Source organism: Pteropus vampyrus, unplaced genomic scaffold (assembly GCF_000151845.1).
Source record: "Pteropus vampyrus isolate Shadow unplaced genomic scaffold, Pvam_2.0 Scaffold171, whole genome shotgun sequence".
NCBI lineage: Eukaryota > Metazoa > Chordata > Mammalia > Chiroptera > Pteropodidae > Pteropus > Pteropus vampyrus.
In genome coordinates, this window is record NW_011888952.1 from 1,530,416 (window position 1) to 1,549,770 (window position 19,355).

The 19,355-nt window shown below is 40.2% G+C and overlaps 1 protein-coding gene across 2 annotated transcripts in view; it reads right to left on the bottom strand.

Moving 5' to 3' along the window:
- The window catches only part of ATG7 (autophagy related 7), a 228,405-nt gene that overhangs the window by 53,766 nt on the left and 155,284 nt on the right, over positions 1 to 19,355 (bottom strand). Inside the window, exon 19 of one of the 2 annotated variants that reach the window (XM_011370557.2) lies at positions 1 to 115. The exons of the other annotated variant lie outside the window; for it this stretch is intronic. Coding sequence (XP_011368859.1) covers positions 110 to 115 — 6 coding nt within the window. The 3' untranslated portion in view covers positions 1 to 109. The remainder of the gene's footprint in view (positions 116 to 19,355) is intronic. 2 annotated transcript variants of the gene reach the window in all.

Below are 19,355 nucleotides of genomic sequence, written 5' to 3' on the forward strand. Positions count from 1 at the left end.
AGTCCAAGGAAGAAACCATCGAAGAAATCTGCCCTGAGAGAAGGCATTTCCTAAGTAGTCTCCTGGCCCCCAGGCGTTCTGATTTCATTTATCCAGTGATGGCACAATGCTAAGACTGAGCACAGGACAGAGAGTTTAAAATTTAAAAAAAACCCAAGAGCATGTTTTTAAGATAGAATATGTAAATATGTAGTAGAAGATTCAAAAGCTAAGCCTCCTGGTCCTGACCCCAGCCAAGCAGTCCTCCTCCCCAGTAGTAACCTCTGTTCTCAATTTCTAGTATATCCTTTAGAGACAGTTAATGCATGTAAAGCATATAAACATATAAGCACACACATGAGTTTAAAAAAACATGCTAAAATTGTTCTGTACCTTGTTTTTTTGGTACTATTTGTTAATTTTCTTTTGAAAAGTTTCAAACTTAGAGAAGAACTGAATAAGCACTCCTATACAATTTACATAAATACGCTAATAATATTTTCCCACATCTCTCTTAACATATGTCCCCCTCAACCACTGAAAAGTACACTGCAGACATCAATGACATTTATTTTCTGAATCTATTAGCATATATATCCCCTAAGAATAAGGACATTCTTCTATATAACATTCTCCACAATAACATCGTCATACCTCTGCAAATTTACACTAATTCAATAATATAATCTAACATGGATTCCATATTTAAATCTCCCCAACTACCACAAAAAATGAAGCTTGCTTTTTAAACTCAGCATTCTGTCTTGGAGATTTTTCGGTACCATTCAGATAGAAACTCCTCATTTTTTTTTGACAACTAAATGATAATAACATCCACCATCTATTATGTATCAGGCACTTTTCTAAGATTTTTCTTCTGCCATTCCTGAGTTAACTTTCTTGTTCCTTTCCTAATTTTGTAAGTTCAATGCAAAATTTCTTCTATTTTATTTATTTTTGTTATTCACATAAGAACTTAGATTGGTGAATTTTCCTAAGCACTGCATTAGCTATATTGAAAAAATATTTATGTGTAGAATTTTGATATTACTTTCTCAATAGTCTACAGTTTTAATTTTCTCATTGACTCAAGAAGAGTTTTTAAATTTCCCAGTGCTGTTTTATTTCCAACTTTAAAAGTTTTTGAATTTTTATTTTTCAGCTATATTACATAGTGATCAGATATGTTTCTTGTGCTATTTCTACTTTTTTGGGGATGCACTGTAGTTTTCTCAGTGTCATACCATACGGTCAATTTTTGTGGCAATTGAAAAGAAGGTTTATCAATTAATCTACCTTATTAAGGAAACAGCAGTTTTAAGTCTCTACTTTCTTCCCCAAAACTAAATTCAATATGTTAGAATTCAAATATTTTTATATTTTTGGCATGGGGGTTTGAGTCATTTCATCCTCCCCACTGTCATGCGATTGTGTTTATACTGGTCTCGTATTGCATGTGGTTGCTACTGAATTAAAGAACTTTGGCAATGGAAGGGAATTTATAGGGCACCTAAGCCAACCTCCGCTCAGTATAGGAATTTCCTTTATAGCACCCCCGAAAGACGTTCAAACTAATTTAATTTGAATTACTGCTGTGCAAAAGAACTCAGCACATTGCTCAAATTGTGGCATTTGTGGCCTCTATCGGGAGGTCAAGGATTTATAAATAAATAAAGTATTTACTGGCTACCTACCATAAGGACTGCATTACTCAATGCACTTTGGGGAACACACGATAGTACACCTGTGCTCTGGAGCTGTGGTTCCCAAATTGCGTGCCTCAGTGCCTCAGGGCACTGCAGTGAATTTTATCCATAGGACATTTTAAATTTTTGAGGGAAATGACAAGATACACAACCTGTCAGGCACTACAGAAACTACTAGATCAAGGTAGTTTACAGCTTCGACATTAGTTTGTGTTACATTCTTTTGATGATCTCATATCTTTGCGAAACTGTGTTTTCGGCAATTGTTTTATAAAATCAACATAGAACAAGAAAGGAGTGTGACAGGTTCCCATCTGATTCAAAGGTTTGGGAAGCTGTGCAGTGTCCAACAGGAGCAGATATCCTATTAGTAAATAACTGTGGTGATTTCAGAATAAAGCAATGATATTTTCTTTCAATTTAGGTGTAGTATTTTTTTTTTTTTGACTAGCTATTTAATTGTTAGGACATAAGTACTTATTAAGTTGCTTGGTTCTAACTACTTAATAAATGGAACTACTATGTATTTCTTTTGGCCTAGAGGACACTGTGAAATAATTCTGGAGACTCCAAGAATTGTGAGTCTCCAGAATTTCTCAGTTCACTGTGAACTGAGAAAGTCTGAGAACTTCTCTAGAAGCTCACAGCTGAGTTTGAGACCAGAAGTCATGACAGTGATGCAATCAGGATGTGAATGGTCAGGCTTATACACTCTCATAGAATCAGCAGACATTTCAGGAGTTCATAATAGAAGGAATACAGTCTAGGACAGAGTCAAATAAGTGGGACTGGCCTAGTCACTGTGAGGTAGGAAGGGCTAAACCACAGACAGGAGAAAAGGCCTTTACAAGAGCAAAGAGAAGTGGGAATGAATATGGCTTGTTTTGGAGACAGTGAGGACACTGGTCTGGCCGGGGTGGGGATGGGGGCTTTGGAAGCGAGCTGAAGAGTCTGGAGCTTTGATCTGGGGGCAATGGGGAAGGTGTTTAGTCACAGGAGTGATACAGTCAAAACCAATGTCTTGTAGATTAATCCCGGTGGGGGTAGTGGATATGGACTGGGGGGCGAAGAGGTAGGAAATTATGTCGCCTGAAAAGGCGATGCACCTACACAGTACAAACCTGATATAACAGAGAGTAGGTGTCAGTCCCCTCCTTCAGCAGCCACACTACACGGATCCACACTGAAAAGTTCCCCAAACTATAGTCCCTGATAACAGGAATCGTAGCCCTTCATTATGTGCTTAGAAAACTGCTGTTTTTGGATTGTAACTGGGGCACACTGAAATCAAGTGTTTAGAAATTCTGCGTGGAGACAATAGCCTTGCTTCTAGGAAAGTATATGAAAAAGAGGTTAAGCATAGAATAGGAGAGAAATGTGCTGGTCTGAGAGTCAAGAGACTTGGAGTTAAATCTTAATTTGACCATGAACTCACCAAAGAGTGGTCCTAGGCCTTGGCTTCTTCACTCTGAAAATGAGGGCTCTATGTGAGATGAGAATAAACACTAAATGCCAAAGGCGGCTCACATCTACCCAATGAGTTAAGTCCAATCTTTTTGTGTAACTGGTAAGTAGAGCCAAAATTGTGGTTTTAATATTTCATTCCAATTTGCATGAAGCATTTATATCAATAAAGGGCTCTATATTATTAAAATATCATAATCTGGGCTCCTGTAAACCATTATTATTATAACAGCGGTAAATATATACAACAGACTAGAATATTGGCAAAGACTTCTGGGGAACAAAAATCAGCCTCATGTACAAAGTCGTCCCATGATGATGGCTCACGGACACCATTTTAAATAAAAATTAAGCAACTGATCTGCTTTGTGTCTCGAGGGAACAAACAAGCTCTGTACAACCCAAATTAAGACAGAGTAGGAGCAGCCAACTTCGATGGGGTAAAGATTGGAAAATCAGGGAGCAGAATAACAGACTTGGAACTTGAAATAATTATGAACACAAGAAATACCTCCCAATAAAAGCTGCATCAGAAAGGACATGAAAGTCCTACAGATTTTTGTTTATTTTATTTTAATTTAAGCAATAACAGTTTTATGTTTCCTTTCTGGCTTCAGAAGGAATGATAATGCATCCTATAGAATTAGCCCATAAAGCATTCCTGATTCTTTACTCAAACTGGATATAAGATCAAATGAGACAGTTTTGGGGCCCCATACAGTGATGGGATTATTAAATGTCGAGACTTAGTGATGAGTCACAGAAGAGGTCTCTGGCTTTTTAAATGGCCCCAGGATAGCCCTGAAAATGTCTTTTTAGAAGCACTGGTCTAGTGGGGGCACGAAGCTCCAGCCTTGTGCCCAGAGAAGACCAGGATAAACACGGCCATAGCTACCCTCTAAACACAGGTTTGTGTCACAGCTTTCGCTAGGATAGCGGGGTTGTGTGTGTTTTACAGAGGAGGAGGAGAGGGGGTGGCATGGGAGGAGGAAGAAAAAACATTCTCTCATCCCTGGGAAACTTGCAAAATGACTTCCTTCCATGAGTTTGCCCAAATGAAATCTCCACCTCCCACCCTGCTTACAGGTCAGTGAACCCATTCACTGATTAGGAAGTGACCCACAAGCATCAGTGTGAAGAGAGGGGTGCGGTGGTGGAAACACTTGGAGAGAATGCAGTATCCTGTTTAACTTGGCCTTGCCAATGCCAAACCCTTTCTCTGTGAATGTTTCTTTAGTTAAAGAACGATAATGTCCTCCTTCCAATGGCTTTGCCTCTCATGAAATGGGCTATTCGCCATACATACAAAACCACTCTCACTGCATCACTTAACCTCTCTCGCATTAATCTCCTTGTCTGTGAGACAGGGAGAAAGTCTTAATTTACTTACATTATAGGGCTGTTGTGTGGAAAATGCCTGGAAATAAATGTGTGGCACACTTACAAAAGGTAATACAATACAGTGTAAGTCCTTGCAGTGCAAATGAACCGAGTTAACACCACCGTATACAGTTTGCACCTACTGGCCATTCAGCAAAGGGAAAATAAAGGGTGAATGTGGGAAGTTAAATAAAATTAGATAAAGTGTGCTGTGGCCAGAGCTAAGGAAGAGCTCTCTAGAGCCAAATTTATGAACAATGCAAAACAAAACTTGGTATCTATGGCTGTGAGAATGATGGCCACCAGGAACCATGACTTGAAGTTTCAAAAATGACTGCAGGTGAATAAATAAGGCTACTTCCTCAGGTCCTAAAAAGGTACCTTCCCCCCAGTCTTCAGGAAATTGCTTGTGGCACTTCTGTAGCAGAAATAGCTGTTGATTTTGGTCTGAGCATGGTCACTTTTTATTGACCAATAGAACAGGGAGCTGCTGACATCTCCAAGGTTGTCGGGTTGGGGTCTCTGTCACCCTGCTTCCTTGTATGAGACTATGTGAGAGCCAAGGGTGTCCAAGGACTTCAGCGCCCCATCTCTCCTTAGGATTATGCACCATGTTCCTCTCCTAACTGTAGCAGTTAGTCCAAATCTCCATTTCTTGCTCGGGGTTTTCCACTCTGTTGCCCCACCTTATCTATCCAAACTTCTCTTTATTTCCCAAACTCCCAGCTCACCCCCATGCATGCCTTCAATTATCTTGTGCCCCTTAATTCTTTCCACGCTTCAAGATCTGTGACAATCTCTGCCTCATTCCCCAGGTATTCTAGCTCACAGCCGTCTTACTGGAACTCACCAGAGCCTGCACCGTGTGCTTTGACCATGTACACATGTAAGCAACAAGAGGATATCACGACTGGATGAGACCTTACAGAGTATCGGTTCCAAACATCTAGAGGCTGCACAAATTCCCTCCACAACACATCTGACAAATGGCTTCTGGGGCCCTACAATTGGCATGAGGGCTGGCATGAGTAACATCCTCCATAAATGGGAGTTGTCCACATCTGTGCCCAGGCACAAGGCCACCTATTCCATTCTGGATCAACAGCTTCACGTGTGGGGAAAGGTCTTTTTCAAATTGAACTAGATCCCTTTCTTTAGTCCTGGTTTGACCTTCACATGCCTCGCACACAGCCCAGCCCTAACTACTCATTCTTTGAGAATGTTCCTTGTAACATGGTTTCTGATTCTGGTTCTCAACGTTCTTCAGCATCTTTAAGTATGGTCATTGCGAAGTCAATACTCTAGGTGTGGATCTGGCCATTCAATTTTCAGAAATGTACCTTCATGGTGTAGAAGCTACGTCATGCCCCTTCACACCACTCCTTTATTCATGTTGTATTTGCAAGAGTCGAACATTCTTTTCACAGGTGCTATTTATTATCTCTCTCCTATCCTATACTTTTTTTTATAAATAGCTAGGGACTTACACTTGTACGTGATATATTTCAACTTTTTAAAGTTTAGCCTTATGTCTTTCGTGATCTCTTTAGATTCTGATTTTAGTTCTCTTCCCAGCTTAGCATCATCCATGAATTTGCTAGATGTGCCAGTTTTGCCCTAATCTAAATCATGGACAAAAATGCTGGAAAAAAAAAAAACGTTTTGAGCACTTAACCTTTTTGGCATATCACCTTCCCTTCAGGCTCCAAACAGTGCTTTGTGCAATAATGTGTACATAATAAATGCTTATACATAATTGCTGAATTATACCAAATTCTACCCAATATCACAGAATATTATATTTTCATGGTAATGATGGACTCTATCTCAATTCTTTCTTGCTGGGTTCATCTTTTTTTTCTCTCTCTCTGTCTCTGTTTCCCCCTTTCGTCTCTCTCTAAGCCTCCCTTTCTCTTTAGCCCTCAAAATTCTGGGAATTCAATGTAGCCTGCAAAGCTCAAGGAATAAACATTATGGCAATAACACGTCCCTTAAATCCTTTTGTAGAGTCTATCCTGATTGGCTGCAAAGTCAGTGCGTAGAAAACCCATTGCATTAAAGCAGATAACATTTGTGAATCCTCTGATTTCCTGTTTGGCTCCAATGTCAATATAATAATAGCTTCTTGTAGATACTTTTACTGTAGGATAAATGACCAAGCCACACTTTTAAATAAAAGGATTTGAGCATGACAGTACATGCCAAAATGGGGGCTTCTGTGTGCCTCCTGTAAATAATCTTCCCATCCCACTCTTTACAAGGAACAGTTCAAGATGGTCAATGTTAAGATGTTAAAAGGGGAATGCAATAGTGATACTTCTCTTTAAATGCAATCCCCATTCCGAAGATAAATCATAATCAGGTTGAAAAAAAAAAAACCTGCTTGGACAAAAAATGGAAAGTAGGAATCTGTGCACAGTGCGAGCTCAGTGGCTGTCTGGTGATTCTAAGAACCATATTCTTTTTCAGCTTAGGAAAAACTATAATGTGAAGTCTGGACACCAGGAAACTAGGACTAAGGTCCCAGGGTGTCTGTTTCTTTTCCGGCTTCTGGGATTGGGCATGATTGTCCAGAAAGATGGGGATGTCACCCTCTCTCCCCATGACTTGGCTGAGGGGTGGGGCAGGGGAACAGAGAGTGTATTAGATCATATGTGGGAGGGGAGGGCATGAAAAGTATTTCTCAAATTACCATTACTTTGTTTCTTTTTGGTCACACAGGAAATAATTTTGAATTCTTAAATGATAATAAGCAGGAGACAGGAACTCGAGGGTGAGTATAGGTGGAAAAAGATTGAGAACTCAAACTAATCTAGGGTGATAGAGGTCAGAAGAGTAATTATCTTTGGGAGTATTGAATAGAAGGAGGGTCGAGGGAGGCTCTGGAGTATTAAAAATGTTTTAAATTCGATCTGGGAGGTATTTACAGAGGTGTATGATAATAAAAATCATTGTGATGTACACTTAAGATTTGTACACTTAACTATATATAAATTACATAATCCTATGGCTGTGAGAATGATGGCCACCAGGAACCATGACTTGAAGTTTCAAAAATGACTGCAGGTGAATAAATAAGGCTACTTCCTCAGGTCCTAAAAAGGTACCTTCCCCCCAGTCTTCAGGAAATTGCTTGTGGCACTTCTGTAGCAGAAATAGCTGTTGATTTTGGTCTGAGCATGGTCACTTTTTATTGACCAATAGAACAGGGAGCTGCTGACATCTCCAAGGTTGTCGGGTTGGGGTCTCTGTCACCCTGCTTCCTTGTATGAGACTATGTGAGAGCCAAGGGTGTCCAAGGACTTCAGCGCCCCATCTCTCCTTAGGATTATGCACCATGTTCCTCTCCTAACTGTAGCAGTTAGTCCAAATCTCCATTTCTTGCTCGGGGTTTTCCACTCTGTTGCCCCACCTTATCTATCCAAACTTCTCTTTATTTCCCAAACTCCCAGCTCACCCCCATGCATGCCTTCAATTATCTTGTGCCCCTTAATTCTTTCCACGCTTCAAGATCTGTGACAATCTCTGCCTCATTCCCCAGGTATTCTAGCTCACAGCCGTCTTACTGGAACTCACCAGAGCCTGCACCGTGTGCTTTGACCATGTACACATGTAAGCAACAAGAGGATATCACGACTGGATGAGACCTTACAGAGTATCGGTTCCAAACATCTAGAGGCTGCACAAATTCCCTCCACAACACATCTGACAAATGGCTTCTGGGGCCCTACAATTGGCATGAGGGCTGGCATGAGTAACATCCTCCATAAATGGGAGTTGTCCACATCTGTGCCCAGGCACAAGGCCACCTATTCCATTCTGGATCAACAGCTTCACGTGTGGGGAAAGGTCTTTTTCAAATTGAACTAGATCCCTTTCTTTAGTCCTGGTTTGACCTTCACATGCCTCGCACACAGCCCAGCCCTAACTACTCATTCTTTGAGAATGTTCCTTGTAACATGGTTTCTGATTCTGGTTCTCAACGTTCTTCAGCATCTTTAAGTATGGTCATTGCGAAGTCAATACTCTAGGTGTGGATCTGGCCATTCAATTTTCAGAAATGTACCTTCATGGTGTAGAAGCTACGTCATGCCCCTTCACACCACTCCTTTATTCATGTTGTATTTGCAAGAGTCGAACATTCTTTTCACAGGTGCTATTTATTATCTCTCTCCTATCCTATACTTTTTTTTATAAATAGCTAGGGACTTACACTTGTACGTGATATATTTCAACTTTTTAAAGTTTAGCCTTATGTCTTTCGTGATCTCTTTAGATTCTGATTTTAGTTCTCTTCCCAGCTTAGCATCATCCATGAATTTGCTAGATGTGCCAGTTTTGCCCTAATCTAAATCATGGACAAAAATGCTGAAAAAAAAAAAAAACGTTTTGAGCACTTAACCTTTTTGGCATATCACCTTCCCTTCAGGCTCCAAACAGTGCTTTGTGCAATAATGTGTACATAATAAATGCTTATACATAATTGCTGAATTATACCAAATTCTACCCAATATCACAGAATATTATATTTTCATGGTAATGATGGACTCTATCTCAATTCTTTCTTGCTGGGTTCATCTTTTTTTTCTCTCTCTCTGTCTCTCTGTTTCCCCCTTTCGTCTCTCTCTAAGCCTCCCTTTCTCTTTAGCCCTCAAAATTCTGGGAATTCAATGTAGCCTGCAAAGCCCAAGGAATAAACATTATGGCAATAACACGTCCCTTAAATCCTTTTGTAGAGTCTATCCTGATTGGCTGCAAAGTCAGTGCGTAGAAAACCCATTGCATTAAAGCAGATAACATTTGTGAATCCTCTGATTTCCTGTTTGGCTCCAATGTCAATATAATAATAGCTTCTTGTAGATACTTTTACTGTAGGATAAACGACCAAGCCACACTTTTAAATAAAAGGATTTGAGCATGACAGTACATGCCAAAATGCGGGCTTCTGTGTGCCTCCTGTAAATAATCTTCCCATCCCACTCTTTACAAGGAACAGTTCAAGATGGTCAATGTTAAGATGTTAAAAGGGGAATGCAATAGTGATACTTCTCTTTAAATGCAATCCCCATTCCGAAGATAAATCATAATCAGGTTGAAAAAAAAAAAACCTGCTTGGACAAAAAATGGAAAGTAGGAATCTGTGCACAGTGCGAGCTCAGTGGCTGTCTGGTGATTCTAAGAACCATATTCTTTTTCAGCTTAGGAAAAACTATAATGTGAAGTCTGGACACCAGGAAACTAGGACTAAGGTCCCAGGGTGTCTGTTTCTCTTTTCCGGCTTCTGGGATTGGGCATGATTGTCCAGAAAGATGGGGATGTCACCCTCTCTCCCCATGACTTGGCTGAGGGGTGGGGCAGGGGAACAGAGAGTGTATTAGATCATATGTGGGAGGGGAGGGCATGAAAAGTATTTCTCAAATTACCATTACTTTGTTTCTTTTTGGTCACACAGGAAATAATTTTGAATTCTTAAATGATAATAAGCAGGAGACAGGAACTCGAGGGTGAGTATAGGTGGAAAAAAGTTGAGAACTCAAACTAATCTAGGGTGATAGAGGTCAGAAGAGTAATTATCTTTGGGAGTATTGAATAGAAGGAGGGTCGAGGGAGGCTCTGGAGTATTAAAAATGTTTTAAATTCGATCTGGGAGGTATTTACAGAGGTGTATGATAATAAAAATCATTGTGATGTACACTTAAGATTTGTACACTTAACTATATATAAATTACATAATCTTCAATTAAAAGGTTAAAAAGTAATACAAGGATTGAGAACTACTGACTTAGTAGCCTGGGACTAGCTGTCCCCTGTAACCCAAAGTGCTGGTACAGAAAGGGTGTTCAGCACTTTATCACTCATATGTTTACAAGATACATTCTTGGGGAAGCTGATAAATTGTACCATCCATCAAAGTACTCTCATCTTTCAATAAACTGAATTCTAGTTCTTGGTGAAGCCTGATGTGGAGTCAAGCTGTCCTCTGGAGCCAAGAGGAGCAGATGGATCTACAAGGAAGGAAAAATGACAGCTTTTCTGACTTCAAAAAACAAGGCCCACTAGGGCCAAGCTACCCATTGAAAAGACACAGACCTGTGGTAACAAGTACCTTTCTTTGCTGCTGGCTTTAGACTAAGGAATGAGAGGTCAAAGGAAACCAAGGGAAAGAGATTCTAACCCAAGGGGAAGGTGATGGGTCTGAGGAGAAAGGCAGTGAAGCCTTAGGATCTTGGAAGAGCAGGAGGCTCCATGAGACACTGAGCACTGCTGTGTTTCAACAGCTGCTACTGGCGCTGAGCCAGGGGCTCAGGGGCGAGCCATTTCCCCCTCACCCATTTCCCCCTCACGCAACAACTGTAAAATGAGAACTCCCCAGTTCAAAGGCAGGCAGAGAGGGAGAAGAGAGTCTAGAGAGTGACAGGAGAGGGGCCCTGGTATCAGAAGAAGGAGAAAAGGATTTTCAGGAGGCGCTCACATGCTCCCACACATGTAGGATGAAGGGCTCTCCAGAGCCTGTCTCAGGCACCCATTGCATTACAGTCCTTTGTCACAATGGCCTCAAGGGAAGGGAGATGGCGTAGATTTACCACCTACTACATCCCCAGCACAATGCTATGTGTTTCTACAAATGTCACGTTTGGTCCTGACGACCTTGCAAAGGCAGGTATCTTTGTTCTCATTTTACAGATAAGGACACTGCAGCACGCAGAGATGAAATGACTGGCCCACAGGCACCGCTGGCCAAAGGCAGAGGCAGGAACCAGAGTTTGAAGGCCAGGACCATCAAGGCTCAAGGCAGGATCTGAATCTCTGTTCCCCAAACCCAACAAAGCTCTCATCATTTTGGTGCACTGGGTAAGGATCTTAAGTCTAAAGCCACTCCAGAATGTATTATGCAATTCATCAGTTGAGACTGTTTTTACTATTTTTGCAGAGGAGAATCATTCATTAATTTAAACAAGATGTTATATAGTATTCTGATAATAGGAGAGATCAATGAAATAAGGAACTCAGTACTTGCTACATGCAATAGAAGAAATGTAAAATTTTAGGTTTTGGGATGAGTCATATACACTTATATCTTACTACAGGATATAGGTCAAACTTCTAACTTACACCAAATAAATAATTAACCTCGACTAAAAAGAAATGTGCAAGGAACCTATTTTTTTCTAATTATGGTAAAATATACATAAAATAAATCTACCATTTTAACTCTTTTAAAGTTTTGGCCAAGTGGCATGAAGTACATTCACACTGTTGTACAACCATCACCACCACCCATGTCCAGAACTTTTTGATCCTCAAACTGAAACTCTGTCCCCATTAAATTCTAACTCCCCTATCTGTTCTCGGTTAGCAGCTTACACAGTACTTTGCATAGGGTGCAATGCTTCTTGAAGAAAAGCAAGATTTAAAGTCATATGAGAAGACCAACTATTATATAAATAAAAGATTAAAGAGATTCTATTTTTCCATAACTAAAGCCTAATAGCATCTGTATCCAAGAAAAATTAAGAGTAATTTATGACTTGTTTACCCTTCTGGCATCAGCTCTAATCATGTTGTGACCAAGACCTCTCACTTCCTTCAGATGCATTAGCAGGTGGTGGTGAAGTCTAATGCTGGGAGTGGGAAAGAAGAGATGCCTGACCAGCCAGAACTGGAGGCTAGTTGTTGGGCCATCACCTAGTGGACAGGGACTCAGTGGTTTCCTAGGAAGCCTCCCTTGATGGATCTGTATGACTTGGCAGTGACTCTGTGATGGAAATTCACTAAGGAGGCTGAATTTCAAATCCTGCTGAGCAAAGATTTCAGAGGTCTTCTGTGTACAGAAGTGGCCTGGAGAGAAGGCAAAGGCCTCCCCAGTACTCTTGGGGTGAAGCTTGGGAAGCAAAGAAGCACAGATTAGAAGGCTTTTTAATGATCTTAGAGCACCGTGCAGACATGGAAAGCCTGAACAAATGGCCCCTTCACCTCAGAATTTTCTAATCTGGTTAAGGCACACAGCCCTAAGTGGAGAGGATTAGAGGTAGGCTATTTGTTAAGAGGGAAGTCTGCTGAGTTTTAAAAAACTGACTGAGGGACCAGAAACGCATGCAGCAATGGTCACTGGGCCACTGGTTTGCCTCCCTTGACTTTCTTTGGTTAACGAAAAAATTTTTGCTAAGGAAAAAATTGTCCACTGGGACAATGTTGCCGTCTGTGGTTTTTGATTCATATGACAATTTTCGTTCAATAGTTTTTCCTTCCTTCCTGGAGAATATGCCTTACTTGGTGCTTCATCCTCAAAACTCAAGGCTGGGAAGGTGATTCTGAGCTAGTGGACTTGGACTAGTTGAGAGATGCTCTGTTCCAAGAGAGGGACTGATAAATATCTGGGTTTTGGAAGTAAGTTTATAATGTTTGGATTTTGTGCTGGCATCAGGCTCTGGGTTTTAAGCACTCTGCTGTCATATGGTGTACACCCTTTCCAAGAAAAACTCTATAAAATGAAAATACTTTATTGCCATGGCCTCTGACTTCTTGAGAGTCACACAAATATCGTAATCTCTTGCAACATTTAATTTAATTTAAACTCGATTCACCTAAAGAAAAAATTTAGTTCTGAATCTGCCTGTTACACTTCTCAAAAAGCGCCAGTCTTCTCTATGGTGTCACTGTTTTGTTTGCTATGTGCCAAACTTATTTCACATATGCGAAAAGAAAATTGGCATTGAGTCCATATGAACTAAACTGCTGGCAAGAGCAATGCAGAAGCTTGCCATTGAGAAGATTAGATTCCCAAGAAACTCCTCTAGCAGTATCCAATATCCACAAACTAAAAAAGTGTGTGTGTGTAAATATACACACACATATTCAATCTGAAGAAGCTGATTCCCCCTCCCCGAGTTCAGGTAGTATTCAATTAGTCATTTAAGTTACCCTGAGCTTACTATCTTAGTTGTACAAATAAAGACATAACATGAAAATAAATGTGCAGAGATTCATAAGAGAAATAGGAAATTGAGAGTTATTTTTATTCAAGTTTGAGCTTGCACATTTCAGTTGTCTTCTTTATTTGCTTAATAAATAGGATATTTTCCCCATAAGATTATTAGATCATGTTCAGTGTGTGTGTGTGTGTGTGTGTGTGTGTGTTGGGGGCAAGAGGGTAGAAGAGCTTTTCAATTTTCAATTTTTCAGTTGTTTTCCTTTACTTTTAAGGCTTTTTGCTATTTAAGTATGCTATTTTGCAGACTGTTTTGCCTTTGCACTCACAGATTCAAATATGGAACTAAACCAAGAGAGAAATGGAGAATTTTATTAGCCAGAACTGTGGTAAGTGATTTAATACGGAGACAGTACTTGAACACTGCGCTCCCTGGACCCTGGATCCTGAGTCCCTGGTGATAATGCAGATATGGCAGCTGTGTCGCCATAGCAGGTATTTATAATTAGTGCCTGTCTCATCTCTTCAGAACCCTTAGACCACACCAGTAAGGGGTCTTTTGAACTCAAGAACGACTACAGGCAAAGTTTGGCAATCATTTGGAATGCAGGCATTTTTATAACTAGGTCTTACAAAGGTGGATTATTTCTAAAAGAAAGAGATCTACTTTGGGAAAACATGTAGAGAACATTTTTTAAGTTTGGATATTTCAGATTTTCATATTCATTTTCTAAAATAATCACTGCATTTTTGTCAGTCATTGGGGAACCATTTATGGGGACATACCAATGTCTCTGACAGGTTGCCAGTCCTCGGACTCCATCTTTCTTACCCTTTCTCCATGGATAACATGTGATCCAGGCTTAACCAATCATACAGTGCCATTTTCTTGGCAACAGCAATTAGTCCAGGAGGTGAATGTATGACTCAAGCAGGGACAGTTCTTCCCTTAGACTGATTTACGAAAGATGGAAGACACGTGTCGCTTCCCATTCAAGTTGCTCAGCTAGGAAGATGGGAATCTGGGGCACCTAATGGCCATATTTCCTGCCACAAAGAGAAGACTGGAAGGTTATCCTCAGAATGAAGCCAAGCACAGGCAGGCTCAGCTGAGACACACAAAAAGTGAGTCTTGGAGGAACTGAATCCCAGTTTACAGCCTTGAGCCCTGATTCCTTTAATCCTATAAGCAGTTCCAATAATGTTCCAGCTACATAACCAAGAAATTTCCTCTTTGTTAAGGTTGGTAAGAATTAGGTCTTTGTCATTTACAACTGAAAGAGTTGTGAATAATGCAGGGGCCCATCTTAACTTGTGAATCACACTGTTACTAACTTTTTTAGTGATATTAATGGCCTTCCAGGTATGTGTCGTGAATGCCACATATATTTTACAACAATTTTTTGTTAGTGGCATCCCATATCAATTCAGGTCAAGAAAGAAATGCCAAAATTTATAAATGAGAATGGGGAGAACATTCCTATGCTTGTGTTAAGAAAAGCAGAATTATATAAATACGGTTCTACCCATTTCACATTTCTTAACATGTAGAGAGACTTAACATTAATTACCAAATGTATCTACTGATTCAGGAGTTCGCAGCACAAAAAATTCTTATTTTATTACCACTGTTCATCTATCTTATGGAACAAAAGAGACCAAGAAGCAGATTGGGGAAGAATAAAAGAAAAGCTTCTATGAATGGATTCTTCCTGCCCATATGTTTAGGTTCTGCTTCTTCCCCTAACTCAGAGCTGAACATCTCAGAGATGCTGGCAGGTAGAAACATGCTCCCTTTTAATTACACCACCAAAATGCTGCAATAACTGATTGCCAGTTAAATAATTATAATCAAGTGCCCATTGTGCATAACAATCATTTAATGACTGCCATCCGAAAACACTATAATAAAGAGAGCTTTAATGAAGAAAACTGGAAAGGGGCCAAAGTTTTATGGTGGTTTGCTTAAAGGGAAAGAGAGCCATAATCTCTATTTAAGATTAAAAGAAGCCTTTAATCCAGATGCTCAACATTAAACAAGTGGAGTGGAGTCATGTTTTGATCAAAAGTTACTGCATGCATAAAAGAAAGTAACGTAAATGTTCTTTTAGGAAAAAAGCTCCAGTAAATTATATTAAGTAAGTGTTTGTAACCATTTGCTTTGGAAAAAAATGAAAAAGACGAAAACCATCTGATTTTCATTTTGGACAAGACTACTCAGCTAAAATAATAAAAGGGAATAGGATTTTATTTGATTTGTATAACATCATTGAAAGTGAGTGAGGTGCCATCCAATCTACCTGGTGCCAATATTTCTCCTGTACTGACCTTATTTATTTTTTGCCCTCACTTTACCAGGTCAGGCCTATATCTTTGGTAGGTGTAATTATATTCTCACACAAAGTCTTAACTGAAATGGTTTTAATGATCTCAGCTCTAGCAAACAGTAGTTCTCATCCTGGGGTGGGGGTGGAGGGACCAAAACAACAATCTTATCACATAAAACTCAGATCGACTGGCAGCTACTGCCACTGCTGGTGCATGGAGTATTCGGCTAACAAATCAAGACTGCAATTCCTAGAACTGCAGCCATTTTCCATGAACAGATATGTAGCCTGGCCAACAATAAATACCAGCGGCTCCAGGCTTTGCTAGAGTGAATGCTGGTAGAAAAGGAAAAGGAACATAGTCCTCTCAAGGAAAAATAAGAAGGAAAAGCAAAAATGAAACCAAAAATGGTTCCTATAGATCTGACCAGCTTTGGGCCCCAATAGCTTTCCCAATACCTCAGGGTACAAAGTGGCAAGACCTTGACTCTGGTTAGAGCTGAGGGAAATGTGCAGTGTGGTTTCTGTGCACACAGAGACATCCAGTCCTTGGAAAGGCATGATGATATCTCGAGGCAGTGAAAAAGACCCTGAGTGTCTGACGGAAACAAAATCACACCTGGATATCATTTTTGTCCTAAGGTGAACATTCAGGACAAATTGCCCTTGAGATGCCCCAGAATGTCCAGATCCACAGATGAACTGGGAAAAAAAAACTCACCTGCTTACCTGGGGCACAGGACACAGACAGGCCTGGACAGATTTTCTAAGACTATTTTAGCTTAAAACTAACTAGAAGAAGGTGTAGGAATTTGATTATGACACCAGGGCCTTTTCTGACATTCTAAATTAAGGATATCAACAAATTCTCATTCAGGAAGTTCCTGCTTTTTAGTTTGTGTTAGAAGTATATCTATTCACCTCCTGGTCTGTAAATTGCCATATTTTATGTCCATTTTATCAAAGTCTTTCTGCAGCATTTATTCCAGTGGTTTACACATAGTGCAGGCTGCCCTTTGATATGTGCTCCTAACACAGGCTCTTCACCAGTTAGCGGGACCAGCTCTTTTCCTTCTCATCTCAAAGTTATTGTCAAATGCCAGTGGCCTTCCATGTGCTTCCTGACAAGTCCCCCAGTACCCTTCTAGGAGTTGGGCACCGGGAATCATGCCGCTCCTGTTCCCTTTCCTCACCAACGGGCAGTCAGTAGTTACATTCTCGCCACCTAACTTTCCTCCTCTATATAAGCTGATGTCAGTAATAAACCCAGCTTATAAGGTTTGTGTGTGCGTGCACGCACGTGTGTGTAGACTTGATGAGAAATGCGGATAAAGCCATGCAACACTGGTAAATATTCAATAAGTGAGAGCTATTATTGATACACATCATTGCCCTTAGGCGAAAATCTAAATTCAATTTCGTTAGCCAGGTATATGATAATATTAATAATTATAACAATATAATTTACACCTTGCTCAGCTACTCGCCCCAAACATTGTTTCCTCCTTTCCATACCCGATCCATTCCTCTATATAGCAGCCAAGACTTAAAAAAAATGTGAGTCACTCTCCTGCTTAAAACACAACACAAGCTGTTCTCATGGCTTATGGGAGCCCACATCACTTGCTCCCTGCCTGTGTCTCCAACCTCATTTTCTACCACTCTCCCCCTAACTCATTGTGCTTTCAGCAACGCTGGCTACACTTCCCTCCATTTCTTAAACTAAACAAGTTTGCTCCCAACTTAGGTCTTTGCACAAGGTGTTCTCTCTACCTCAGGTTCTTTCCCCAGATCCTCACATGTCTGGTTCCCTTCTCTGTATTCAGGGCTTAGCTCAGAGGACACCTTCTCAAAAGGACCTTCACTGACCTGCCAGTTCAAACTGTCTAAGTCTTGACCTCTATTTTCTCATCCTCCATGTCCCACACTAATTCATTCTATCTCAACATCTTGGTTTATTTTCATTATTGTGCTCATCGCTAGCTGAAAAGTGTCTTTTTTTTTTTTTAATTGTTTATGGAACTAGAATGTAATAAGCTCTATGACAACAGACCTTGCCTTGTCTTGACTACCACTCTATCTCCAGTGCTTAGAAGGGCCCTAGAATATAGCAGACACTGAACGAATATGCTGTATCCCCCACAGAGCCTTGTATACTGGCTGCCACTCACCAGCCGCTCAGTAAGCTTCAGCTGAACTGAACTGCATTGAATTCAACCAAGTGGCAAATATCTAAGGCACAGATAAAAATCTTCCCTTTGACTACCCTCTTACCAGATATACATTGAAGAGCTCAGATGTACATTGAAGAGCTCATAACTGTGACCTGTGCTCATCAAGGAGTACATGGGACCTAAAAAGCAGTGGGGATGAGGGTGAATACATGTAAAGACATTTAGGGCTCACCAATGCTTCTGGGTTTAACAAAAGTATAAGGAGACACAAATGTCTAAATTCACAGCACACTAAATGAAACAGTGAATTAGCATACAGTGAATCTGGGGCCAGGGTGACATTTAAAATAAACTCTTGATTTCATATTTACATATATTTCCAGTCATGTTCAGATGAAGTAGAGTGGGATTTGGAGGCAGAATTCACCATTTTCTGAACTTGAATAACACCCTATCTCATATTGCACTTAGAAACACCCCCAATCTTAAATTCACTCTCATCATTTGTCTTATCCTTCAACTCAGGTCAGAAATTAGATCTTACATTTTTCCAGGACTTTAGAGCTCCTAGCCTAATTCTTAGAGAAAGAAATTTCAAGTTTAACAGACTCAGAACCAAATCCCAGGTCTTCTACCAGTTCTCAGACATTAGGTGAATTATTTATCCTCTCTTAGCCTTAATTTCCACATCTTTTAAGTGGTAATAATGACACTCATCTCACAAAGAAATGATATGAGAAATAAATGGGATGGTTTATGTAAAAAGCTGTTTGATACGCTTAATAGAAAATAGGTACTCAATAAATTACAGTTTCCTTTCTGGATAGGAGGTAGGAACTCAAAAAATACTCACTAGGTGGTGGCTGAATTGGGGTGGAAGGCATGCTGGGAAACAAGTGTAACGAAGAGTGGCAGGGAAAAAACCAATCTATCAATTAGAAGAAATAAGGCCCAAAGCGCTATAAAGTTTTATTACTCTCCATATGAGAAGGATCTGCAAATATTGGCATTTTATGGCTTGATCATAGTGACTAGCAGCAGTCAGGACTGAATATCAGAAAGTCATTGAATATCAGAAATCATTGGTTATGTACAAAAAGAAAGTAAAAGAAAGGTATGTTCCTGAGAACAGTATTTGCTTTAAATCTACATTGTATCAGAGAACTCATAGCAGGATTCCAATGAAAAAAAAATGAGAATTTATTCCTTGATCTAATGAAGAAAGGCAAGTCATCAGGAAAAACTGTTGTGTTCAAATCACCCTGTTTGGTGTTCCAAGGCTCCAACACAAACACTGGAGCCGCTGGACCAATCACAAAGGCTAGGGTGAAAAGAAAGTCAGAGACTGCAGTGAACTGACTGTTTCCAACAAGCCTTGGGGGGTCGGGGGTGGATA